Source organism: Pituophis catenifer, unplaced genomic scaffold, assembly GCF_029215685.1.
Source record: "Pituophis catenifer annectens isolate HBS135680 unplaced genomic scaffold, rPitCat1.0.hap2 SCAF_1, whole genome shotgun sequence".
In the NCBI taxonomy this organism is placed as follows: Eukaryota; Metazoa; Chordata; class Lepidosauria; order Squamata; family Colubridae; genus Pituophis; species Pituophis catenifer.
In genome coordinates this window covers 3,506,812-3,533,951 of record NW_027256881.1, presented here as the reverse complement: position 1 = coordinate 3,533,951, position 27,140 = coordinate 3,506,812, and the positions used below count along the sequence as shown (strand labels likewise).

General features: G+C 46.6%; 1 protein-coding gene across 3 annotated transcripts in view; it reads left to right on the top strand.

The window, feature by feature from the left end:
* The window catches only part of CLTC (clathrin heavy chain), a 110,008-nt gene that overhangs the window by 75,130 nt on the left and 7,738 nt on the right, over window positions 1–27,140 (top strand). For 2 of the 3 annotated variants that reach the window (XM_070932004.1, XM_070932006.1), the window contains 17 exons: window positions 160–285; window positions 401–543; window positions 2,158–2,392; window positions 3,390–3,512; window positions 3,608–3,753; window positions 6,289–6,472; window positions 7,858–8,050; window positions 10,575–10,732; window positions 12,478–12,642; window positions 14,844–14,951; window positions 15,338–15,505; window positions 17,192–17,341; window positions 19,275–19,406; window positions 20,151–20,261; window positions 20,407–20,577; window positions 22,563–22,784; window positions 26,188–26,208. In XM_070932004.1, the coding sequence (XP_070788105.1) occupies window positions 160–285; window positions 401–543; window positions 2,158–2,392; window positions 3,390–3,512; window positions 3,608–3,753; window positions 6,289–6,472; window positions 7,858–8,050; window positions 10,575–10,732; window positions 12,478–12,642; window positions 14,844–14,951; window positions 15,338–15,505; window positions 17,192–17,341; window positions 19,275–19,406; window positions 20,151–20,261; window positions 20,407–20,577; window positions 22,563–22,784; window positions 26,188–26,208 (2,556 nt within the window). The remainder of the gene's footprint in view (window positions 1–159; window positions 286–400; window positions 544–2,157; window positions 2,393–3,389; window positions 3,513–3,607; window positions 3,754–6,288; window positions 6,473–7,857; window positions 8,051–10,574; window positions 10,733–12,477; window positions 12,643–14,843; window positions 14,952–15,337; window positions 15,506–17,191; window positions 17,342–19,274; window positions 19,407–20,150; window positions 20,262–20,406; window positions 20,578–22,562; window positions 22,785–26,187; window positions 26,209–27,140) is intronic. The other variant, XM_070932005.1, reaches the window with a different exon arrangement.

The window sequence follows — 27,140 nt, the reverse complement described above, 5'->3', positions numbered from 1 at the left end:
CTTACTGTCTGGTTGCCATTTTATATTTGCTATATTAGGTGTTTTTAAAAGATTCAGTGATTATGTTTCGGTTTATTGTTGGCTTTTTGCTATAGAGTTGGGCAGCTCTAGACAGCCATTAAATAAATCAATCATCCAATTCCTGCTTTCTCTTTGCAGGAAGCCAAGTTGACAGACCAGCTCCCGCTGATCATTGTTTGCGACCGCTTTGATTTTGTCCACGACCTCGTCCTGTATCTGTATAGGAACAATCTTCAGAAATATATTGAGATCTACGTGCAAAAGGTAAGACCATCTGTTAAGGCACAGGGTCCTCTGGAGCGGGCAGCTACATCCAATCTAATGAACTGACTAGCCTAGACTTGACTTGAAATTGACTTGACTTGAATGATGGCCTCAGGTAAACCCAAGTCGTCTGCCGGTGGTCATTGGCGGCCTGTTGGACGTGGACTGCTCTGAAGACGTCATCAAGAATTTGATCCTGGTGGTGCGAGGCCAGTTCTCCACTGATGAACTTGTCGCTGAAGTGGAAAAAAGAAACAGGTAATTTCCTGCGAATTCATCATATGCTTGAGTTCCAGGGCTAACAACTGGTGGAATAGCCAATATTTATTTTATTTTTGTTTTGTTTTGTTCTGTTTCTATGATTGTCAATCTGCCAGTAAGGAGTAGGATACTGGTGGGAACTCTCATTGTCCCTTGATAAAATGGGGGAAAGCCACAATTTTAAAAATGGATGCAGGGACTTGGAACTTGCTTTGTAGTTTGGCCCCTCTGACATTACTCGGGGTGAATTTTTTTCCTATTTAATGCTACTTATATTCTGCTGATTAAAGAAAAAATCATAGGGCAGGCAACACTATTAGCATCTAAAAAAACTATAATAGGACCGATCAACCAATCAACCAATCTGATCATCTTCATTTGCAGCAAAGCATCCCAAATAAACCAATTATATCTTGGCTGCTTGCTGAAATAATAGTAACCTTTGTGCTGCAGGCTCCTGGATCATGCTGCCTATTTCACTATTGAATGACTGGGTGGCTTACAACAGCAGAAAGACAGTAATATAAAAGAGATTTCTTAGTCCATTAACAACCTCTGGGGAGGGACAACCAGAGGTGGATTCAGCCGGTTTGGACGAACGGATATTAATATTATGTCCGGTTCGGTGAAATGGTAGTTCCGAGAACCGGCTGCCCCCACCCACCAGGAGTCCCCATGTGGCCTGTTTTTGCTCTCAGGGGGGTGCAGGAGGCCAAGTGCTGCCTGTCACACACCCTTCCCATGGCCATGCCCACCCAGCCGGTCATTAGGGCAGAGAACCGGTTGTTAATTTATTTGAATCCCACCACTGGGGACAACCCCTTGGAGCTCCATCTCCATTGACAGAGCCAGGTTTTCCAGCCCTCCTGGAAAGCTAAAAGGCTAGGGCAGATCTCATCCCGAGAGGAACAGTGTTCCAGAGGGCAGGAACCGTGGCAAAGAAGACTCTCTTTCTGGACGCTGCCGGCTGAAGTTCCTCGGATCTGAGGCATACCCCTTCTTGTAGAATGAGTGGGGTGCGCCAATCCCATTGGGGTGAGACAGTTCCTCAGGTAATCTCAGAATTGCTTACTGAGTTTCCTCAAAGTCTTGGAAAGCTGTTAAGCAGCACAACAGCCTGCTTCCTGAAGGTTGCGGGGCTCCATCACTGGAGGCTTTCAAGAAAAAAGCCAAGACAATTGTCCAAGGTGATCTGAGGGATTCCTGCAATTTGTAGAAGGTTGGATTCCATGATCTCCAAGGTCCTTTTCAACCCTAGGATGGTTTAATGAGAGCAATCTGGGTCTTCAATGTGACCCAGACAGTAAATTGCTGTTGCTATAACCATAAAATAAGAGGAGATTACTTCTTGAAGTTTAGCAATTGGATAGAGAAACAAAGCCAGATAACAAATGCATAAAAATATGAAGTGTAGCTTCAAGATTCTCCTTTAAATCTGCCTGCCTGCTTCTTCTGTAGTTTTGAGCATGCCTGGCTGGGGAATTCTGGGGGTTGAAGTCCACAAGTCTTAAATTTGCCAAGGTTGGAGACCCCAGTCGTAGAAGATGACAGCAACAACACTGACCCCAGTTTGGGAGCTGTCTAAAACCCAAACGCCTGTTCTCTCTTTAGGTTGAAACTCCTCCTCCCGTGGCTAGAGGCCAGAATTCACGAGGGTTGCGAAGAACCAGCTACACACAATGCCCTGGCTAAAATCTACATCGATAGTAACAATAACCCGGAAAGGTTTTTGCGAGAAAACCCTTATTACGACAGCCGTGTGGTGGGGAAGTACTGTGAGAAGAGAGATCCTCATCTGGCTTGCGTGGCTTACGAGCGAGGACAGTGTGACCAGGAGCTGATCAACGTGAGTCTCTTGGAAGAGGGTGGCCAAAAACAGATGGGAAGTAGATTCCTGATTCATTCTTCTGAGGCTGTGGAATCCATTTGATACAGAGCAAGGGTGGTGAACCACGGCCCTTCCATGACTTGTGGACTTCAACTCCCAGAATTCCTGAGCCAGGAATTCTGGGAGTTGAAGTCCACAAGTCATGGAAGGGCCGTAATTCCCTGCTGGCTCAGGAATTCTGGGAGTTGAAGTCCACAAGTCATGGAAGGGCCGTGCTTCCCTGCTGGCTCAGGGATTCTGGGAGTTGAAGTCCACAAGTCATGGAAGGGCCGTGCTTCCCTGCTGGCTCAGGGATTCTGGGAGTTGAAGTCCACAAGTCATCATAGGGCCGTAGTTCCGCACCCCTGATATATGGAGTCTCAACTTACGGCCACAATTGAGCTACAGATGTTCTCTTCAGTTGGTCTCCTGCACCGATAACGGCCTCGGTGATTGTACAGACCCTTTTGTAAAGACCTTTTTTGGGTTTTTTTTACATTCTTTGTGGCCCTTTAAGCTTGCTCGTTCATGGGAAATGAAGCCATTGCTATCCTTGGTTTGTACATTTGGGGGAACTGAGTCTAGGCTCTGACTTGCTCAGAGCCCTGTAGGAAAAGCCTGTTCCAAAACCAGTTAAAAATCTAGCAGGTTTATTTTCCCCCTTCGTTTTTCAGGTTTCAGAAACCAAGTCATGAAACTTTGGGGTTTTTTGATGTTCTCTGATCTTGGTGGGTTTCCTTGCAGATGTTTCATTACCAGGTAACGTCATCAGTGTTAGATGATGATGATGCTGCCTAGTTTGGCAATGAAATATAATATCCGTAAGCCGTAATATCCTAACAGCCAAGCTCAGAGAACATCAAGGACCTCATAATTCCAAGCCACAACTATAAATATTCTCTTACTGCGAAACTTTCTTCCTTCCCCCACCAAAGGAGGCCCTCATCCTCATTGTGTCAACCCCTTTGTCCTCCAGGTATGCAACGAGAATTCACTCTTCAAGAGCCTGTCCCGTTACCTGGTGCGCCGTAAGGATCCAGAACTGTGGGCCAGCGTGCTGTTAGAAAGCAACCCTTACCGGCGGCCTCTCATTGACCAGGTACGCTCGCTTGACGGCCCCGGGTTTGCTTCCCCGCGGGATGGGTTTGAAAGAAGCAATCCTCGGTTGACCGTTGCAACCTCTTTGGTTGGCAGGTTGTGCAGACAGCTCTGTCCGAGACTCAGGATCCCGAAGAGGTCTCTGTTACCGTCAAGGCTTTCATGACCGCTGACCTCCCAAATGAACTTATTGAACTGCTGGAGAAAATTGTCCTGGATAATTCCGTGTTCAGCGAACACAGGTTGGTACTTTGCGTGTCTGTCAATCTTTCTGTCTGTCCAGGGGTTTTGTCTACCCACCCACCTACCTACCTGTCCATCTTTGTGTATATGCCTGCATTGAGGTAACCCTCTACTTAACGACCACAATTTAGCCCAAAGTTTCTGTTGCTTAAGCGGCTCAGTTGTTCAGTGAGTTTTGTCCCATTTTATGACTTTATTTATTTATTTATTTATTTATTTATTTATTTATTTATTTATTTATTTATTTATTTATTTAAACTTATATACCGCCCTTCTCCCCAGGGGGATTCAGGGCGGTGGACAACCAAACTTAAAACACATAGAGTACAAAAGTTAAGAAAAAACTAAAATAAATTAAATCATCGGCATTTCCAATTTAAAAACGCAGATCTGCAAAATCGAAAAGTTCCCAATTTAAAACCCAGAATCAGTAAAATCGAAAATTTAAAAAAACCCATTAAAACCATTTAAGCTAGGCCAGCTTGTTGAAATAAATAAGTCTTCAGGGCCTTTTGGAAAGCGCGGAGGTCCGGGATCAGTCGTATTCCAGGAGGTAGCTCATTCCACAGGGCGGGTGCCCCCACAGAGAAGGCTCTCCCCCTGGGGACTGCCAGCCGACATTGCTTGGCTGATGGCACCCTGAGGAGGCCCTCTCTGTGCGAGCGTACTGGCCGGTGGGAGGTTATCGGTAGCAGTAGGCGGTCTCGCAGGTATCCCGGCCCTCTTGCCACGGTTGTTAAGTGAATCCCCGCAGTTGATAAGGGAATCCCCATTGTCTTTGGGGAATCGCAAAAGGCAATCACATGACCCCAGGACACTGCAACCATCATCAATATGAACCAGTTGCCAAGCATCTGAATTTTGATGACGTGACCATGGGGATGCTACAGGGATCATAAAGTGTGAATAACGATCAATAACTCACTTTTTTCAGTGCTGTTGTTAATTCAGGCAGCCACTAAGCAAACTGTTGTAACTCGAGGACTACCTGTATCGCTCTTTTCTGTCTACCCATCTTTCTATCTATCAATATTTCATCTACCCACCTGCCAACTAGTTAATAAATGGATGGCTGCCCAACACACACACTCACATGGGTGACTCCAGGTGGCTTACAACATGAACAACCATAACCTAAAAACCCATAAGCCCCACACCACTCATCCCCACGGTAGCAGCAATACAATCAAATCAACCACTTGATTGACTCCCTCCCCATTTGGGGTCTCCAGACCCGCTGACGAAACCACCTCAGTGGGGCCTTTCGGAAAAGCAATAAGGTGGGGTCCAACTGTCCCATGGAGAGAATGATGTTCCATAGGGAAGGGGCCACCACTGAGAAGAATCTTTTTTGTGGGCCCACAAGATGTACCATATTTTTCGGAGTATAAGACGCACCTTAGTTTTTGGGGAGGAAAATAAGAAAAAAGCTGATTGGCAGGTGGATCAGCCTCCTGGAATACCCCCAATCAGCTGTTCCAGAGGTGAATTTTAGCAACAGTTTTCTGGGTTGTGAGCTCTGTGCTTTGCTTTTTTTTCTTTTTCTTTTTTTCTTTTTTTTTCCTGCCTCTGAAAGCCTCCGAAACAGAGCTTCAGAAAAAAAGCCTCTGAAGCTCTGTTTGGAGGCTTTTTTTCTGAAACTTTTTTTCTGATGCTTTTTTCAGCCTCTGAAACCTCTGTTTGAGAAGCTGGGCGGGGCTGCATTTGGAGTATAAGACGCACCCAGATTTTCACCCTCCTTTTTGGGGGAAAAAGGTGCATCTTATACTCCGAAAAATACAGTACATCCCTAATTGATTGGACCCATCACATACCCTGTCTTCCCCTTCCCCATAATACAGGCAGTCCTCGACTTACAACCACAATTGAGCCCAAAATTTCTGTTGTTAAGTGAGACATTTGTTAAGCATGTTTTGCCCCATTTTATGACCTTTCTTGCAATAGTTGTTAAGTGAACCACTGCAGTTGATAAAAGTTAGTAACCTGGTTGTTAAGCGAATCCGTCTTCCCCCCCTCCATCGACTTCACTTGTCAGAAGGTCGCAAAAGGGGATCACATGACCCTGGGACGCTGCGACTGTCGTGAACATGAGTCAGTTGCCAAGCGTCTGAATTTTGATCAGATGTTCCTGGGGAGGCTACTAAGGCCGTAACTGTGAAGAATGGTAATAAATCACTTTTTTCACTGCTGCTGTAACTTTGAACAGTCACTAAATGAATGGTTGTAAGTTGAGGACTAGCTGTATATGGAGTAGCGACTTTCTTCTTTTCACTATTCAGACTCTTAAAGTAGACAAATCAGGGATAAGGACTGTGGTCTCTAAATTAGTGTTTCCAAACTTTGATAATTTTAAGACATGTGGAATTTTAAGACATATGGACTTCAACTCCCAGAATTCCCCAGCCAGCGTTGCTGGCTGGGGAATTCTGAGAGTTGAAGTCCATATGCATCTTAAATTTGTCTGTTCAGTAAGTCTCCAGCTTATGATGATGATCCATTTGCATTTTTATTGCTTTTTTTTTTTTTTTTTTAAGGAATCTCCAGAACCTCCTCATTCTGACAGCCATCAAGGCCGATCGCACCCGGGTCATGGAATACATCAATCGCCTGGATAACTATGATGCCCCTGACATTGCCAACATTGCCATCAGCAACGAGCTCTTTGAAGAAGCCTTTGCCATCTTTCGGAAATTTGATGTCAACACTTCTGCCGTCCAGGTAACTTCGGCCCTTCCAGAACCGAATTTGATGTGCCGACGACGGCTGAAAGTGGCTTTGATCTTTGGCCTTGACTTCCCTCTCCTGATGCGCCTCTGAAACCCATCCGGTCTTTGCTAAAGTTAGCAAAGTTAAAGTATTAACGTTATAAAGTATTAAAGTTATAATACCCTCTTTTTTGTGGGGTCCTTGGTGCTCTATTGGGCTTGGTAGGTTTTTTGCAGACATTTCTTCACCAAACTAGGTATCGTCATCACTCCACTCCACTCCACTCCACTCCACTCCACTCTACTCAGTCTATGGAGGTGTTCAGTCCTTCAGGAGAAGGGCGGTATAGAAATAAAATTATTATTATTAAAAATTATTATTAGTCATCCAGGTTATGGCATGTCCCAAAGGTGCTTTTTCAAAAGGACTTTGTTTTTTTCCTTGAAGACGTTTCGCTTTTAATCCAAGTAGCTTCTTCAGTTCTGATTGAATGTGGAGGATGGAAGGACCCACAAAGTCCACATTCTGGACAGAGAGGACTGCTGGTTTGAAAGAGGGGGTCAAAAAGGCCATCTGTATATTAAGATTGAATAGCCCCCTCTCAACAGAGGGGGAGGGATACGACACCACCTATCTCCTGTTTACAACACAGTCCAAGAAGGCTCCACACCCATTTGCCTCACTCAGGTGACCCTGAGGACACAGATAAACCTCCAGGTGGCCTCAACGACTCTCTGAAAGAATGCAAATGATGACTGCAAGGAATATAAATCCTTCCATCCTCCACCGTTCAGTCAAAACTGAAGAAGCTTTCTAGATAGGAAGCGAGACATCTTCAAGGGAAAAACCAAAGTCCCGTTGCCTTTTGATAAAGCATCTTTGGTACTGTTCTGTCCCCGTCTCCACACACACACACACACACACAGCCAGCCGAGGGTTAAAGGAAGCACGTGGCACGCACAGTTTGTTATCAAAAACTTGGCAGCAATAACGAGCCACAACAGGTACTCTACTCAGTAGAGTACTGTACTCAGTAGAGGAAAGTTCCAAGATGGGACTGCAGTTTTTTGCACCCTTTCTTCAGTAATTCTCAATGTTTTCTTTACCACAGATCCCCTTTAAATATATACCTTTTGTGGCCACGGACCATGGCCACGGATCCCCAAAACTCAAGATTTAAATCATGACATTTTTTTCAAGCCTTCACAGGCCCCACCCCACCCCCGTGATGACATCACAGCCCCCTGAACGGTCCACAGAATACAGGTTGAGACTCTCTGACATTTTAAAAAATTTCTTGACATCAAGTCTTATCCTGCTCTTTTGGATTTTTTTTATAATTGAGCCCACCTTCGCAAGACTCTGGTAGAAAGCTATCGCTCTCTCTCTTTTGCTAGGTTTTGATCGAGCACATCGGGAACCTGGACCGGGCCTATGAGTTTGCCGAACGTTGCAATGAGCCGGCAGTGTGGAGCCAGCTTGCCAAAGCCCAACTCCAGAAAGGGATGGTGAAAGAAGCCATCGACTCCTATATCAAAGCAGACGATCCGTCGTCCTACATGGAAGTTGTCCAGGCTGCCAACGCAAGCGGTAAGGATTGGGCCCTGTTTTTCTTCCTTGCCCCTGCTCCCCATTACGTAGCCTTTGCGAGAACACAAAATGTGTCTCCCGTGGCTCTAGATCAGGGGTGTCAAACGCAAGGCCTGCGGGCCGGATTCGGCTCGCAGGGTGGTTAGATCTGGGCCACATGTGGCCCTCCCGAGCTCCATTTTCCCTGGCAGATCGCTGCAGGAGGCCATCACAGCCAAAAACGGAGCCTGGGAAGGGTGCCCCCGACACGAGTGATGTCGAGCTGGCCATGCCCACCCTGGCCCACCCACCCAGCCCCCCGAGGTCAAACACAACCCTGATGCAGCCCTCAATGAAATAGAGTTTGACACCCCTGCTCTAGGTGGAAACAAGTTTTCCCTTGGAGAGCAAAAGGCTTTTCCAATCTGTTGTTTACAAAATCTGGAATTCTCGGTCAGGAGATTGGAGAGGCTGAGCTAGAAGTTGAATCTGTACGTTCATGCAGAGTCTCACTAGAAGAGGAGCCAGGTAGTCCTCGACTTACGACCACAATCGAGCCCAAAATTTATGTTGCTAAGCGAGGCACTTGTGAAGTGAGTTTTGCCCCATTTTGCGGCTTTCCTTGCCGCCGCTGTTAAGCGAATTATTGCAGTTGTTAAGTTAATAACCTGGTTTGTTAAGTGAACCTGCCTTCCCCGTTGACTTTGCTTGTCACAAAAGGGGATCACATGACCCCAGGACACGGCAACCGAAGGGGGAAAAAAGAGTCGGTTGCCAAGGGACTCAGTGTTGATCACGTGACCAAGGGGATGCTGCAATGGTCATAAATGTGAAAAATGGTCATAAGTCGCATTTTTTTCAGTGCCATTGTAACTTTGGACAGTCACTAAATGAACTGTTGTTAAGTTGAGGACTACCTGTATTTGTAGCTCAGGTTTGAACTTGTGGGGTCCTTGGTACTCTCTGAGCTTAGAGAGGGTTTTTATTGCAGGTCTTTCATTATCAGACAAACAAACATTAAACCAGAAACTAATTCAAGAACATTCTCACCAACACTGACAGGACAAGCCACTAATATATAGAAACGTAGAAAACTCATAACAGAAAAAGACCCCGGGAGTCCATCAAGTCTGCCCTTTGAGATTTTTGTTTTGGTTTTCTTTTTAATTTGTGTGGTTTATTATTTTTGAAATATTTTAATGGTTTTATTTTTATTTTTTAAGTTTTGTCAGATGATATGACGTGTTTTATGACAAGCATGTTAAACTCACTTAAATGACTGACCGACTACCTCCGCTGGAAGTTGGTTCCAAGCTTCCTCCTTTGAACTTCGCTCCTGTCAGTTTGAGGTTATGTTCCCATGTTCTTGGTTCTTTGCTTAATATTCAAAATACTGCTATTTATTTATTTATTTATTTATTTATTTATTTATTTATTTATTTATTTATTTATTTATTTATTTATTTATTTTTTATATCGCCCCCTCTCCCGAAGGACTCAGGGCGGTGAACAGCCAAAATTAAAAAACATACAATATAAACATTAAAATACTATAAAAACAAAATTAAATTTATATTGGCTTTCTAGAACCTTATTCACGCCCTTAATAAGGTTAATCCAAGGAGATTTTTACCAACACTGCCAGGGCAAACCGCTAATATATAAACAAAGAGCAAATCCCACCCTTCTAGCATTGATGATGTTACCTAGTTAGGTAATGAAATGTCTACAAGAAAACAAGCTCAGAGAGCACCAAGGATCTCACATATCTCTTGGGGTCCCATTGACTCCTCTTTCCACCAGATTCTTCCACGTTTCTCAATTTTCCTCGTGTTGATTAGAAAAGTGACAGAAACCTCTGAAACGAGAGATAGCTTCTAACATGAACATCGGCTGTCCCTCTTCCCGTCTCTTTCCCCGAGCGAATGCAATTCGAGTGGTCATCTTCGCCATTCAACACGGTTCTCTCTTCAGATCCCTTTCTCTGCGCACGTCTGTACGCAGGTTAGAGGTTCTCACCTCTCCCAACGGGAAAAGAGCCCATGTACTTGTGAAGTACATTTATTCGGCAACAGATGTGTGAACAGACATGCCCAGTATAAAGAGTGAACGACAAAGAAGTGGATTGTTTGGCTGACCTGATTTTTTTTTCCTCTCCCCCCCCCCTCCCTCCCAGTTTTGGGAAGCTTGTGTTCCACTGTGCAAGAATGAGCAACTGTTTAGCTCTAATAAAATTCCACACACAGCCCGAGCTTAAAGTAGAATTTAATCGGCACACTGATGGCTCAGTCTTTTTGATTTCGCCAGGGCTGCACATACTGGGATGCCTCTCTCTTTCCTTCCCCCCACTTCCCATTCCTGATTTTAAAGGGATGTTTGTCACCGGCTGAGCACTGCCCCGGCAAGGCTGGCATTGCCATGACCGTTAAAACCTCCTCTCCTGTCTCCTTTTCGAAGAATAGGAACTGAACGGCCCTCAAATGGATCCTGCAATGTGACTGAGAGCTGCCTCCCCCCCCCTTTTTCTTTTGTCCCCCCCTCTTAGGCAACTGGGAAGAGCTGGTGAAGTACTTGCAGATGGCCCGCAGAAAGGCCCGGGAATCCTACGTGGAGACGGAGCTCATCTTCGCACTGGCCAAAACAAACCGCCTGGCCGAACTGGAAGAATTCATCAACGGGCCCAACAACGCCCATATTCAGCAAGTGAGAGCTTCCCTCCTCGGTTTTTTTTTAATCTGCAGGTCGGGGGTTTATTCCTTAATCCTCGGATTAGACTTCTGCCTTCCATCTCTGCAGGGTTGGGAAGGTCGGTAGTTTCTCCCCCCTCCCCCTTTTAAAAATTATTTATTAATTTTTTATGCCGTCCGCCTTCCCTACAAGGCGACTGAGCGATGTTTGTAAGAATTGCCACACAAATGTAGCATTTCCTTTATTTTTTATTCCCCCCACCCTTCCTCTTGTCTGCTGGTTGTTAATGGGATGGAGACTCTTAGGCAGGATTTGGGAACCTTGGGGGGGTGGGGGTGAAGGAGGAAGAGAGAACCGGCGTTGGAAAGAAGCTGGTTCAAATCTCCACCCTGCCCTGGTGCCCTTGAGCTGGTCATGGGTTCTTCTCTCACCTCACAAGGTGGTTGTAAGGAAAATAAAGGAGGAGGGAGGGAGCTGGGTTGTGGTTGCTGCTCTGATCTCTTTGTGGGATGTGGAGAACAAATGAGGACAACTAAATCCTTAGACTTTATGTGTTTGGTTGCAGCTTTAACATACTCAACAACGGGGGTGATTTGGGCAATGAGTTTAAGGTACCCAACCTAGCCAACTGAAGGTCTGAGCACAGAAGAGATGGTGGAGGGATATGAGTGAGATTTTGGTAGGCAACGGGGGATGCTTGGAGTGAGGCCAAACTGCGCAAGAGGAATCCGAACAAATTGGAAGTTTGTAGATACAGGAAGTCCTCAACTTACAACCCTTTGTTTAGTGATGGTCCGAAGTTACAACGGCACTGAAAAAAGTGATTTATCAGTGTTTTTCACACAAGCATCCCGGTGGTCATGTGATCAAAATTCAGACACTTGACAATTGTAAAATGGGGCGAAACTTATTTAACAACTCTCTTGCTTAACAACAGAAATTTTGGGCTCAGTTTCGGTCATAAGTCAAGGACTGCCTGTGTAGCATTTTTCCCTTAGTGAATGTCTTAGTGAAAGTGAATGTCTTAAAACTATGCTTCTCAACTCTAGCAGCTTTTAAGACCTATGCGCTTCAGTGGCTGGCTGGGGAATTCTGGGAGTTGAAGTCCACGCTCTTAAAGTTGCTAAGGTTGAGAAACTGTGACTTAAAGACTCACAGTGAGACTCTATGGTTGAAGAGAGCTTCAAACCATGGAAGTGTCCTATGTAGGCTGACTGACTAGAGATCTCCATCATCAGAGAAGATCTTTTATATATTTATATCCAACTTCAAGGTAGCACACTTAACAATTTTTCCCAGGATACCCATCCTGTAAACAAAACAGTGGTCCAGCCTCATCCACTGTTACAGCTGAGGGTGGACTAGAACCGCTTCTAGTCTGTACCTTCAGGATCAGAGGTGGGTTTCACATATTGTTACCACCGGTTTGATGCACACGCGCACACTTGCCTTGCACGCACACCTTCCGTGCATGCACCCAGCCTTCCGCTCATGTGCTTTGCTTGAGTGTGCGCCTTCCACGCATTGTCCTGGTCTCGAAAATATGGCGAAATAGGACAGGATAGCCCTGGGGTGGGTGATCTCTGCTACTGGTTTGCCCGAACCGGCTTAATACCACCTCTGTTCAGGATGATGTAAGAGTGATTTTTCACAGAGTGTTCACACCTTGGTGGTCAGCGTGGCCTAGCTAGGCAGGGGGACTCCAGCCATTCTTTTTACCAATAAACCGCACACTCACCAGTGTCTTCTTGCTTCCATAGGTTGGTGACCGTTGCTATGAGGAGAAGATGTACGACGCGGCCAAACTTCTGTACAACAACGTCTCCAATTTTGGCCGCTTGGCCTCCACGTTGGTTCATTTGGGTGAATACCAGGCAGCGGTTGACGGAGCCCGGAAGGCAAACAGCACAAGAACGTGGAAGGAGGTGAGTTCTAGGCTCCCTAACTTTCAGATTTCACCCCAGAAGATGGTGACGGTCTCAATAAGGAGGAAAATGTCTGATCAGAAGTGATACATCTGGATTCATTCATTTTCCCGCCTTTATTATTTTTACAAATAACTCAAGGCAGCAAACATATCCAAGTCACCTTCCTCCTCCTATTTTCCCCACAACAACAATCTGATGAGGTAGGATTGGACCATTGGCCCAAAGTCAGCCAGCCGTCTTTCATGCCAAGGTGGGGCTACGACTCTAGGCACCAGAGACGATAAGGGATCGGAGGGCTAAATCGTACGATGAATGGTTGTGGAAACTAGGTATATCTAGCCTATCAAAGAGAAGGTTTAAGGAGGGACATGATAGCTGTTTTTTGGTATTTAGGGGGCTGTGACAGAGAAGAGGGGATTGACTTATTCTCTAAAGCAGCGGCCCCCAGTGTCAGCGGTCCAAGTAATGCACCCATTGAAAGCAGAACTCCGAGGCAGGTAGCTTTCTCAAAGAACAATTTATTGGACACATCATATTGGCACAATTGGTGAAAACCGACTTTGAAAGTGTCAGATTTCGATATTGTCTCTAATAAAATAAATTGCATTTCCAAACAGATAGTCTTTGAAGAAATCTTTCATTTTATTAAGCACGACAACCTGCCCCCGATCGTGGCGGAGCCAACTCTGACTTCCTGACCCCAAACCCTCCCTTTCCATTCCCCAAATCTCTGCGTCTCATTGGCCTTCTTCCAAATCTCTCTCCCCATATCTACTACCTAAGCTCCCAGGAATGTCATCCCTCCCTCTCATCTCCTAGGGCAGTGGGTCTCAACCTTCCTAATGCTGCGACCCTTTAATACAGTTCCTCATGTTGTGGTGACCCCCAACCATAAAATTATTCCATTGACCATTGAAAATATGTGTTTTCGGATGGTCTTAGGCGACCCCTGTGAAAGGGTCATTCGACCCCCAAAGGGGTCCTGACCCACAGGTTGAGAACCACTGTCCTAGGGGATATTATCTTCAAGGAAAATAAGTAGGTGAGAAGTCAAGCGTCCTCTTGCCAGCTGCCCCCTCTTCTCCTTCTTATGTCAGCACTAGAGTAAATGCAGGTTGAAGTGCTGACAGAAAGTTCCCGTGATTTTCACCTAATTAAAAAGCAAAAGTTCCCCCTTCCCCACATTGTCCAATAGTGGTGCTGTCAGGTTGCCTGGTTACTCCACTCCTCTTCTCAGCCACCTGTTGGAATGACCTTGGTTCCCACAAGAAAACTTCTTATTTTGACGGCAAAGCCGAGCTAATTTCCCCCCTCCCTTTCTCCCCCTCTGCCGTGAAGCCTCAAAGATGGCCTCAGCCAGGTTTGCTTCAAGGTTAACCCCCGGCCTTTTGGGCACCAGGGATCAGTTCTGTGGAGAGAGGTTTTTCTGCAGACTGGAGGGGACGTGGTTTCACATGCTGCCTGCATCCCATGGATGGGGCTTTGCTTCTTTGCACAGACCAGTTTCTGGCATGCTGTGGACCTGTGTGAGTCCACGGACCGGGGGGGTTGGGGACCCCTGTTCTAAAGCACCTGAGTACAGGAGAAGAAGTAACAGGTGAAGCTTGTTAAAGAAAGATCAAACCCATTATTTTGTGTTTAAAGGGAGGTTGATGAATAATTTGTAGAAGGGGAGTTAAGGGGTCGAGGGAGTTTTAATGTCTTGCATTAATTTAGCATATTTTAGCGTATTGTTTGGTAAAAGCTATACCCTGTTTTTCTTCTGGGAAGTCGGGGGAGTTTAAATGTTTAAATAGATAAGTGGTTTGTTTGAATTGTTTGAATTTTAAAAACAATAAAAAAAATTTGTTCATAAAAAAAGATCAAACCTAGAAATAAGGGGGGGGGAATCTGACAGTGAGAACAATTAATCAGTGGAATAGTTTGCCTCCCTGAGTTGTGGGTGCTCCATCACTGGAGGCTGGATTGAACAACCATTTGACCAGGATGGTAGACGGTCTCCTACCTGAGCAGGGGGTTGGGCTTAGAAGACCTTTGACTCTTTTCCAGACCTATGATTCTGTGTTCTCTTCCCCACCTCCCCATTTGAGCTGCAGTTCCTCAGATTTCCAGCCAGCATGCAACAGAATTTGGGAGACCGTGTGCCTCATTTTTTCCCCCTTCTCCTAAACAGAACTCCAACTCTCTTCCCTTTCCAGGTTTGCTTTGCCTGCGTCGATGGGAAGGAATTCCGCTTGGCCCAGATGTGCGGTCTGCATATCGTCGTGCACGCCGATGAGCTGGAAGAACTCATTAATTACTACCAGGTAATGGGCCACCTGTTGGTTGCTGATGTCCTCCATATTGTAGCTTTACAAGGAAAGAGCTAAAATCTCTTGAAATAAGAGCCGAGGTGGTGCAGTGGTTAGAGTGCAGTACTGCAGGCTACTTCTGCTGACTACTGGCTGACTGCAATTTGGCAGTTCAAATCCCACCAGGCTCAAGGTTGACTCAGCCTTCCATCCTTCCGAGGTTGGTAAAATGAGGACCCTGATTGTTGGGGGCAAGAGGCTGACTCTGTAAACCGCTTAGAGAGGGCTGTAAAGCACTGTGAAGCAGTATATAAGTCTAAGTGCTATTGCTAATGCTATCTCGGCTATTGGACAGTGATTGATCTCTCCCCCCCCCCTTTATTTTTTTTCCCCTCTGAAAGGACCGTGGTTACTTTGAGGAGTTGATAACCATGTTGGAAGCTGCTTTGGGACTGGAACGGGCCCATATGGGGATGTTCACCGAACTGGCCATCCTCTATTCCAAATTCAAACCACAGAAGATGAGGGAGCACTTGGAGCTGTTTTGGTCACGGGTCAACATTCCTAAGGTATCTCTTTTTTTTTGTCCTGATCAGCATCTGGTTTGGAAGATAGAACTTAGAGCCATCTGCCCCCCTTTAGAGGGTTGCATGGAGGAACTAGCTAAAGTAGATACTTGGTGTGGACAGAGAATAAGAATGGCCTTGAGGAGCAGCAGTTAACAGAGTTCGGAAGGGAAGGTTCTGGGGCAGACTTTGTGAGTGACCTTCACCGTCGCCTATTCCAGAGGATGAAAAAAATGATTTAGGGACTTGACGCACAAGGACAGCCTATAGCCATGATGGCGAACCGTTACCCTAACTCAGCTCCAGCGCGCATGTGCGGGCCGGCCAGCTGATTTTCAGGCTTTCTGGGCCCACCAGAAGTTGGATAGCAGGCCATTTCCGGCCTCCGGAGGGCATGCCGGTGGGGGGGTTGGAAGGCCATTTTCGCCCTCCCCAGGCTCCAAGAAAGCCTCTGGAACCTGGGGAGGGTGGAAAACACGCTTACTGGGTCTACCCTTTTGCTGTCAAGTTGCATGGGCGGGGGCATTGAATTATGGGTGTGGGCACGCACGCAGCCCCCCAAGCTCCCCTCACTTTTGGCACCCGACGGCAAAAAGGTTAGCCATCACTGGCCTATAGGAACTTGGTTTTATTCATTCTGACAAAAATTGGAAGGCAAGGTACCATTCAGGTACATTAAAAAGTGCTATGGGGGTTAAGAATGTTAAGAAGATAATTCATGTCTAATCTAATGAAGAGGAAGACTAGGGGTATCACGATAGCAGCATTCCGATATCTAAGGAGCTGCCACAAAGAAGAGCGAGTCAAACCATTTTCCAAAGTTCCTGAAGGCAGGAGAAGAAGCAATGGATGAAAACTAATCAAGGAGAGATCCAACCTAGAAATTAGGAGAAATTTCCCAACAATGAGAACAATTAATCAGTGGAACAACTTTTCTCTAGAAGTTGTGGGTGCTCCAACACTGGAAGTTGTTAAGAAGAGATTGGACAACCATTTATCTGAAGTGGTGTAGGGTTTCCTGCCGCAACAGGGGGTTGGACTAGAAGACCTCCAAGGTCCCTTCCAACTCTGTTATTCTGTAGTGTAGTCTGTAAGGTGGTCAAGACCATTTTTCCATAAGAACAGACACGAGAATCTGAAATCCCGAGTACAAATTGCAGCTCTGTAGATGTCATGTAAAGATAGCAACAACCAAAAAGTTGATTCTCCAATCTGGGCAACAATGGAATAGTCTCCCTCTGGAAGTCTGGGGTATTCCATCTCTGGAAGTTTTTCAGAATAGACCGGATAGCCATCTCTCGGATCAGGTGGCTTAATTTGTTTTGTTTTGTAAACAAACATTGTAAAAGATTGGACTAGTCCCGTCTGACTCCACAATTCTATGATCCTGTGATTTATTGGAAGAGTATCTGTTTTGCCCAGTGGAAGGTCCTGACTTCAATGCCCAACATAACCATTTTAAGAGAAACGGGGGCTTCCCTTTCGTAGCATTGCTGGTAATCTCTTGATTGGCCCACCCAGTTGCAAAATACACAGGGATCCCCTTTGGATTGAGTAAATTGAGACACCCGGGGTAAAGATTCTTGAAGATGTTTGACTGATTAATGTTGGAAGCTCATGCTGGATTAGTTGGGCTAGAGAAGCCCGCCTTCTCATGCTTCAGTTCACAAAATGATCTGTTCCTCCTAGGTTTTGAGGGCCGCTGAGCAAGCCCACCTCTGGGGAGAGCTGGTTTTCCTGTACGATAAATACGAAGAATACGATAATGCTATTATCACCATGATGAACCATCCCACAGATGCCTGGAAGGAAGGGCAGTTCAAGGACATCATCACTAAGGTAGGAGATCTTTCTTGACGTAACTTCTTTAGGTTTCCTTTCTGATGTTCCTGCTTGGTGGAAAATAGGTTGAGGCCACCCATTTTATATCCAGAGTCTTCTGAAGGGTGATCTTAAGGGGGTTTCTCTTGCTGGCTGGGGAATTCTGAGAATTGAAGTCCACAGGTCATAAAGTCGCATTTGTTGTTGTTGTTAGTTGCGAAGTCGTGTCCGACCCATCGCGACCCCATGGACAACACTCCTCCAGGCCTTCCTGTCCTCTACCATCCTCTGGAGTCCATTTAAGCTCACGCCGACTGCTTCAGTGTCTCCATCCAGCCACCTCGTTCTTTGTCGTCCCCTTCTTCTTTTGCCCTCAATCTTTCCCAGCATTAGGCTCTTCTCCAGTAAGCCCTTCCTTCTCATTCTCATTGGCCAAAGTATTTGCGTTTCATCTTCAGGACCTGGCCTTCTAAAGAGCAGGCAGGGTTGATCTCCTCTAGGACTGACCAGGTTGATCGCCTTGCAGTCCAAGGCACTCGCAGGAGTCTTCTCCAGCACCAGAGTTCCAAGGCCTCCATTCTTTGATGCTCAGCCTTTCTTACGGTCCAACTTTCACAGCCATACATTGCAACTGGGAAAATCATAGCCTTGACTACATGCACTTTCGTTGGCAGGGTGATGTCTCTGCTTTTTAGTATGCTAAAGTTGCATAGAATAGCCCGAAGGACACATTCTGATGAGAGAGAAGTTCCCTGAGGATGGGCTCCAGCACGAGTCTGAAACCTCGGAAGACTAAACTGCTGGTCCCGGTGACTAACCCTGATTGGATCCTGCAACGTTATCCTGGGACACGTGTATTCACCTTCATGAATGAAGATCTTAAAATGGCCACGACTGAGAAACATTGTCCCACATGTTCCGTTCCAGTCCAGTTGATATTAGAAGCAAGGAACCCACCCAACCCCAAAGCCCTTGGAACAAAAGTAGAGAATTTACTCTTTTATCTCCTATTTTTATCTGGGCAATCTGTGATCATCATCATCTCCTTTTAACGACCCAATAATTCCTTGCGGGGTGGAGTCTGGACAACTGAATGGAGCTTTTTACTGGCCGGATGCCCTTCCTGTCACCAATGCAGAGTTTTGTTCAGCAGATATATTCTCCCAGAGAGAGAAATATCCGCTTCTACCTAGGATCGAACTCACAGCCTCCTGATTGTGAGGTGAGAGCTCCACCTCTAGGCACCACTCTATCCAGGCAATCTGTGATGAGCTCAACAAAATGGGGAAGCCGCCAGACAAATCCAAACCATACAGTCTTAACTCGGTAGTTTTAAAACCAGCTGCTGCCAGCTGAGCAAAATCACAGCCCTTTTGGGGGGGCTGTAGACCATTGTCAAGGCCTGATGAAGAATGAGTTTGGCTGTCGATTTATAGTGTAACTCATTGTTAACAATCGCATTGAAATATCCTGTTATACAAATACCTTCATATTCATATTCTAATATTTTCCTGTGTAATTTTGCAAAAAATTCCTCTTGATTTTCATTTGGAGCATATATCCCCAATAATAATATCTTTTTGTGGTTCATTACTATTTCTACCATTAATACTCTTCCTTCCTCATCTTCAAATATTTGTTTAGACTGAATTGTTTTTTTAATATAAAATACTACTCCTCTTTTACTTTGGCAGGCCAACATTGTATATAATGTTCCCAATTTTGTTTGCTCCAAAAATTTGATTTAAATTTTTTTTTCTTTAGAAAATATATGTATATGGGATTAATTACTTTTACAATGTATTTATAAGAAATAAAATAAAAAACTTTTTTCAAAAAAAAAAAGAGTGAGTTTGGCTGGAGGGTTGTGTTACTTGCATCACCCTCATTCGGAGGCTGTTTTTGCAAACGTGCAAAAGTGACGCTCACTTCTTGCCTGTCCTCCCTGCAGGTGGCGAATGTGGAGCTTTACTACAAAGCAATTCAGTTTTACCTAGAATTTAAGCCTCTGCTGCTCAACGACTTACTGATGGTGCTTTCACCGCGGCTGGATCATACCCGTGCAGTCAATTTCTTTAGTAAGGTAAGAAATCCTTTGAAAATCAGTGGCTTTTTTTTCCTTTCTTTGCTCTCGGGAAGTTTTTAATTTGTTCATTTATTTACCGTATTTTTCGTACTATAAGAGACACCTGACCATATGAGGCACCTAGGTTTAGAGAAGGAAAACGGGCAATGACTTAGCGCATTGTAAGCCGCCCTGAGTCTCCGGAGAAGGGCGGCATATAAATCAAATTTTAAAAAAAAATTAAAAAAATGACAAAGACAGAGGAGTCGGGGTTCAGCCCTGTAAAAGGACCCCGCCACCGCAGTCCGTATTTTTCACTTCATAAGACGCACAGACATTTCCACCCACTATTTGGGGGGGGGGAGTGTGTCTTATGGAGCAAAAAATACGGTATTTATATCCTGCCTTTATTATTTTTATAAATTAACTCAAGGTGGCAAACACACACTATACTCCTTCCTCCTCCTGTTTTCTCCACAATAGCACTCCTATGACATGGATTGGGCTGAGAGGGTGTGACTGGCCTAAAATCACCCAGCCAGCTTTCATGCCTAAGGCAGCACTAGAACTCACCGTCTCCTGGTGATTGTCCCAATGTCACCCAGCTGGCTTTTATGCCAAAACTGTGACTAGAACTTGCCACCTGCTGGTGATTGGCCCAAGGTCACCCAGACAGCTTTCATGCCTAAGGCAGGACTAGAACTCACCTCCTCCTGGATTTTAGCCTGATACCTTAACCGTGAAGGTTGTTTCTCTGAACAGGTGAAGCAGCTTCCGCTGGTGAAGCCCTACCTGCGCTCGGTGCAGAACCACAATAACAAATCAGTGAATGAGTCCCTCAACAACCTCTTCATTACAGAAGAAGATTACCAGGTAGGAGACGGTTTCCGGGGCCCGTCCTGGACTTCAGGTGGCTTGGGGAATGTGGGATGCAGGCTGGCGACCACCCCACGTTCAGACTTTGTAGGGTGGCCATTTTCAAAGCTGTAGTTACAGTGCCGACTTGTGTCCTGTCCAGGCTCTTCGGACATCGATAGATGCCTACGACAACTTCGACAACATCTCCCTCGCCCAACGCCTGGAGAAACACGAGCTGATTGAGTTCCGGAGAATCGCCGCCTATCTCTTCAAAGGGAACAACCGCTGGAAGCAAAGCGTGGAACTCTGCAAAAAAGACAGACTGTACAAGGTACCGGAGCTCAAGGACAACAGCATCTGCCAGCGGGCAGGGAGACAGGGTGGATGAGTTCAGGAAGAGCTCAGCAGCTCTGGCCGCGCAGTATTGCAGGCTAACTCTGCCCACAGCCTGGAAGTTCGATCCTGACCAGCTGGAGGTTGACTCAGCCTTTCATCCTTCCGAGGTCGCTAAAATGAGGAGAGCCAGATTGTTTGGGGCAATCTGCTGACTCTGTGAACCGCTTAGAGAGGGCTGTAAAGCACTCTTGAGCAGTACAGATAGTCCTCGGCATACAGAAGTTCACTTAGTGACCATTCAAAGTTACAACAGCATTGTAAAAAGTGACTTATAACCATCTTCACACTTAGTTGTAGTGTCCCTGAGGTCATTCAATCAGAATTTGGGCAATCAGAATCCGGTTCATATTTATGACGGTTGCCGTGTCCCAAAATCATGGGCTTCCCTTTTGCGACCTTCTGACAAGCATAAGTCAACGAGGAAACCAGATTCACTTAACAATCTCAACTACTGCAGTGATTCGCTTAACAACTGGGGCAAGAAAGGTCGCAAAAGGGGGCAAAAATTCACATAACGAAGCTCGCGCGTAGCCACAGAACTGTTGGGCTCAATTGCGATCCTAAGCCGAGGACTACCTGTATATAAGTCTAAATAATAATAATAATAATAATAATAATAATAATAATAATAATAATAATAATAATAATAATAATTTTATTTCTATACCGCCCTTCTCCCGAAGGACTCAGGGCGGTGTACAGCCTGTTTAAAAACACAAACAAAACAACAATATAAAATTTAAAATAATTAAATAAAGCGGCTCAGATTTAAAACCCCAATAAATTTAAATATCCCAATTTAAAAGCTATTGTGTTGTTAGTCCGGCCTGGCGGAATAATAGGGTCTTCAGTGCGCAGCGAAACGCCCGGAGGTCGGAGATCTTACGAATTTCCGGGGGCAGTTCGTTCCACAGGGATGGGGCTCCCACAGAGAAGGCCCTCCCCCTGGGCGCCGCCAGTCGACATAACTTGGTTGACGGCACCCTGAGGAGACCCTCCCTGTGGGAACGGACTGGTCGGTGGGAGGCTATTGGTGGCAGGAGACGGTCTCGGAGGTACCCGGGTCCTATGCCATGGAGTGCTTTAAAGGTGGTAACTAACACCTTGAATCGCACCCGGAAGACCACTGGGAGCCAGTGCAGCTCGCGCAGGAGGGGTGTCACATGGGCACAACGAAAACAAAAATGCTGTTGCTGTCACTAAGAGACCAATAGGGTCATTTCTTTGAGAATCTTTTCTTGTCACATCCTGGTGGGACTAGTCCAGGGGTGTCAAACTCAAGGCCCGGGGGCCGGATCCGGCCTGCTCGGCTGTGGGGCCACCCTAGAAACAACAAAGGTGTCTGTGCCGGCGAAAATGGAGCTCTGGAGGGCCCTGTGCAGTCCTCCCAGGCTCCGTTTTCAGCTGCGACGGCCTCCTGCCGCCCTCTGCCAGTGAAAACGGAGGGGCGGCAGGAGGCCGTTGCAGCTGAAAACGGAGCTCTGGAGCCTGTTTTCGCTGGCAGAGTGCTCAGGCCACCACAGGCGCCCCCCGACATGAGTGACGTCAAGCTGGCCACGCCCACACAATGGGCGTGGCCATGCCAAACACAACCCTGATGCGGCCCTCAAATCAAATTGAGTTTGACACCCCTGGACTAGTCAGTCTACGGTTGGAGCCGGTGGGCTCCCCTGCCCTTTCCCGAGCGTTGGGCTGCAGACATGGATGGTATTCACTTACCTTTGCTACCGGTGTGCAAGCATGAGTGCATCAAAAACGGGACGTGATGACATCCGGGCGGGTGGGCAGGCAGAGCCTCCTGCAGCCACTACAAGTTCGCGCGAGTCGGATAGAACCAGCTGAATAGCACCGCTGGCTGGAGAGCCATTGTTGATGGGATCTTGTTTCTTCTTCTGTCCCCCCCTCCCCATTTCCTCCCAGGACGCCATGCAATACGCCTCAGAGTCCAAAGACACGGAGCTAGCGGAGGAACTGCTGCAGTGGTTCCTCCAGGAAAGCAAGCAAGAATGTTTTGGCGCCTGTCTCTTCACTTGCTACGATCTTCTCCGGCCAGACGTGGTCTTGGAAACCGCTTGGAGACACAACATCATGGACTTTGCCATGCCCTACTTCATTCAGGTCATGAAGGAATACTTGAGCAAGGTAAGGGTCCTGGCCTCCTCCTCCTCCTCCCCCCTCACCTGTCCCAGACCCCTTTGCCTGTCACTTGCCTGCTGTGCCTTTCTTGTGGGACCCTCAGCTCTTGAAAAATGTCCCCTCCGTGAACATCTCTGTCTGTCAGTGCTGGCCCTCCCTTTCTCCTCCAAAATGTCTGTTGGATTCTTCGATGCCCAGTAAGGCCCTAGCCAGTGGACTGGGTTCTTTTTTTTTTTGAATACAGGTAGTCCTTGACTTACAACAGTTCATTTAGTGAACATTCGAAGTTACCCCGGCACTCAAAAAGGTGACTTACAACCGTTTTTTCACACTCGTTGCAGCATCCCCATGATCACGTGATCAAAATCCAGCCACGTGGCAACTGATTCATATTTACAACAGTCACAGTGTCCCGTGGGTGTGGGTGTGGGTGTCACGTGATCCCCTTTTGTTCTGCCCCAGCTACGGACCTCAAAGAGCGCAGCACACACAAAGTCCGTTCAAACCTTAGTTTATGAAATAAACCAGTCTTTTACAACAACGGCTGTTAATTAATTGCATTAAGAGCCGCCAAGAATTCAAAGAATAATAACTGAAAGCTTACTGTGGTTGGCAGAATGCCCAGAAGCAATTTGCAGGAAGCTGATAAGATAAGCAAGACAAGACACAAAGGTATGTGAACGAAGTTGTTCCCTGCAAATTGCTTCAGTCGGCCTTCCTCCTTAAATAGGCTAAGGGAGTGGCCAATTAGCCCCAAGTCTTACTCTCAAGGAGACCTCCTCCTGAGGAGCCACTCCTGCCTTTTGGCAGCTCTGCGTGCCCGTGCATCAAGAAGAGGCTCCTCCTCTTCGTCCTCTTCACTTATGGGAGCTTCTGGAGGATCTGAACGCCCTGGCGGAATCCCTGCCTCTGACACCACATCTTGTCCAGCCTCCTCACTGTCCGACTCAAGCGCCAGCTGCACAGGCTGCTGGCGCAGCACCACACCAGCCTCCTCGCTGTCTGAATCAGCTACTAGCTGCACAGGCCGCTGACGGGCCACAACACCTTTTGCCATCTTCTGACAAACAAAGTCGATGGGGAAACCAGATTCACTTAACAACTGGGTTACTAACTTTTAACAGCTGCAGCGATTCACTGAACAACTGTGGCAAGAAAGGTCGTAAAATGGGACAAAACTCACTTAAAGAATCTCTCGCTTAGCAACAGAAATGTTGGGCTCAACAGAGGTTGTAAGCCAAGGACTACCTATATTTTCTCTCTCTTAGCCACAATAAATCTGCTGAATTTGGGCCAGTAAAACTGGAATTGGGCCCACTGTTGTTAGCTTCCAATCTCGCCTGTTAAGAAGCCTGCATGTCCTTGTCGAAAGAGAATTTTTGGAGGCACTGTTCGAAGACGTTTTGCTTCTCCTCCAAGGAGCTTCTTCAGCTCTGACTGGATGGTGGAGAAACGGAAGGATTGATACTCCTTGCAGACAGCTGGTCATTTGCATCCTTTGAGAGAGTCCTTGAGGCCACTTGGAGGTTTATCTGTGTCCTCAAGATCACCTGAGTGGTGCAAATGGTTCCTGTAGTCTGCAATTTTTCCTCTGGAAATCCATTCCTACTCCCAGACTATTCGAAGGGGGCTCATCCAAAATTGCATAGCTAAAAGCCTGTAGAGATTCTCAGTCATCCACCATCCAGCCAGAGCTGAAGAAGCCTCTTGGGATGAGAAGTGAAACGTCTTCGAAGAAAAACCAGAGTCTCCAGTTGCCTCCTGAAAAAGCACCTTTGGGACATCTCTGACCTGGATGACTGGGAATCTCTACAGACCACTGGATTGTTAGCTGTGATTCATTGTTAAGATTAAACCCCTGCTGACTCTTTGAGCCCTCTGCTTGTCTGCCCAGATAGAAGTGGAGATGATGAATCCCTTTACTTGAGAGTCGGAACAAATGTCTAGGAGTGTTAGGCTTAAGCAAATGGATCCCTTTTGCACACCTTGTGCAAGAAGATGTCACCTACAGTGGGTCCTGGCTTCTAATCTACTCTTACAGTCTGACATTCAACACTTGGTTTCCAGTCTGCCAGCCTGGATCCTGGCTAGATCAAGGCTTTCGCTGTGCTTGTTCTGGCCATGATTGAAGTCATGAAGAAGTATTCCAAACACATTGGCATAATGTGGGGATTGAGAATCCCGCCAACTCGTGGGGCCTGGAAGCCTGAAAGCATAGCTCCTATAGCCGAGGTTGCCAGAGGGAGAAGATTCCAGGTTGCATGGGAGCTGTTTTTTCCTTGTTTCGGACATTCTGAATTGTTTCTAAAACATGTGGTTGATTTTCCCTATGGTGTTTGGGCTGGGAGGAAAAATCTGCCTTTAGGAAATAGAATACAAAAGCCAGCAGCACAGCAGAGGAGATTTCACCCCCAGCTTGGGGTACTTAAAAAGCTTGTGTTTTGGGTGTTTTAATAGGATTAGTAGGAGACCGCTTATGGTTTAGGGTTAAGCATGCTGAAACTTAGGAAATAACTAATATGACTAGGTGGCCAGTGCTCAGACGGGGTGGTTTCTAAATTAGAATATGAAATGTGGCTTCAGGACCCCACCCCCTCTTTCCAAAACTCATTCCTGAAACGCTGGGTTAGAAAAAGACCCCCACCACCTCTGCATAATTCAGGAATAAATATCCTTCGAAGCAGTTTTGCCATCAGGGCCAAAATAACTTAATAAGGTTTTAATATCTAGGGCAGGGGTGTCAAACTCGATTTCATTGAGGGCCGCATCAGGGGTGTGTGTGTGTGTGTGTGTGTCCGAGGGTGGGCGTGGCCATGGTAGGTGTGGCCATGGTGGGCCTCCCCGGCTTCCAGCAGCACTCTGCCGGCCGAAAATGGGCCACACGGAGGCCACGCATGACCTGTCTTCAGCTGGCAGTGTGCTGCAGGAGGCTGGAGAATGGACCGTGGGGGAGCTGCACACGTAGCCCCCCCCCCCCATTGGCCCGTATTGGCTGGCAGAGGCATGGCGGGCTGGTCCTTTGATATTTCCAGGCCGGCTCCGAGGGCCACGTTTAAGCACCCCGCCGGATGCAGCCTGCAGGCCTTGAGTTTGACACCTCTGATCTAGGGCAACTCTCAGAATTCCCCGGCCGGTTCACACTTCTTAAAAGCTGCTCAAGTTGACCAACACTGGTCTGGAGTTTTACCCCACAGGTTTGCCCTTCTCTTTGCATGCTGTTCTTGGCGTGACGTGAGAAGGTTACCCATTCAACCGTGGAAACGCTAAGGAACTTGACTTTGGCAGCAAAGGTGGCCTTTGGAGTTCTAAACCTTTACCTTCCTTTTTACTTGCTCTCTGTTAATTCTAAAATGCAAAAATATTGGAGTTTCTTTTTCCTCTAAGCTGCACCTTCTGAATTCCTTTGCAGGTTGATACAATAAAGGAAAAGGTGAAAGTTGGTTCTTTTCCATCTTTTTTTTAAAGTCTGGAGGCCTAAGTCTTAAGGATATCTGCATGAGTTTTATTATTTTATTTTATTTTATTTTACTTTTTTTTCCCCTACCTTCCCTACACTGCTGCTACTGCTTTCTGCCCGCCTGCCCCTTTGAGAAAAAAAAAAAAACCTCACTAAAAACGCCTCTGCAAGTTAAAAAAACCCAGAGTCATAGCTGTAGGACAGAACTGTAGATACTAATTGGTTCATCAACTCTCCAGGGAGGTTAGAAACAAGCGGCCGGACACCAGGCATTTAACCCTGTCCCAAGAGAACCTCTAAAGAGGAGGAGCAGGGAATAAGCCGGTGCAGTTGCTTAACTGGTTCTCCCTGAAAGGGGGGGGGGCAATTGGGTTTCCCATTTGACGCTGTGTGTTTTCCCCTCCCTGGAGAGGATTGTGACCACGCCAGTCTTACTAATGTGTCTTGCTGAGAGTGGCTAGCTGCTTAGAGACTCCCTCTTACCACACCAGCCGGGCCTCTGCCTCTCTGGTCCCATCTGGCTGCTTCCTCTTCCCTTGGTCACTTTCCAAGGCTTGGGTCTCCCCAATAATTGCAAGCCCCGTCTCTCCCCATTGGTTGATTCCAAGGCCTGAGTCTTCCCATTGACTCCCAAGGACTGGTCTCACCATTGATTGATTGATTGCGAGGCCTGGGTCTCATCATGGATTCCAAGGCCCGTGTCTTCCCATCGATTTGTCTTGCCTTCACCCCCAAAACCTCCCAGGCCCCGGTTTAAGCCAGAGCCAAGGCCTCCGCTTCCCGAAGCCTAGCCATTCTTCCCGCTCAGTAGCGTCTCTCCTAAATTCAGCACCCGTCTTCTGCAAATGGGCTGATCCAAGCTTCCATCTTGAGAATTGGGCCACGCGCACAAACACCCACCCTTT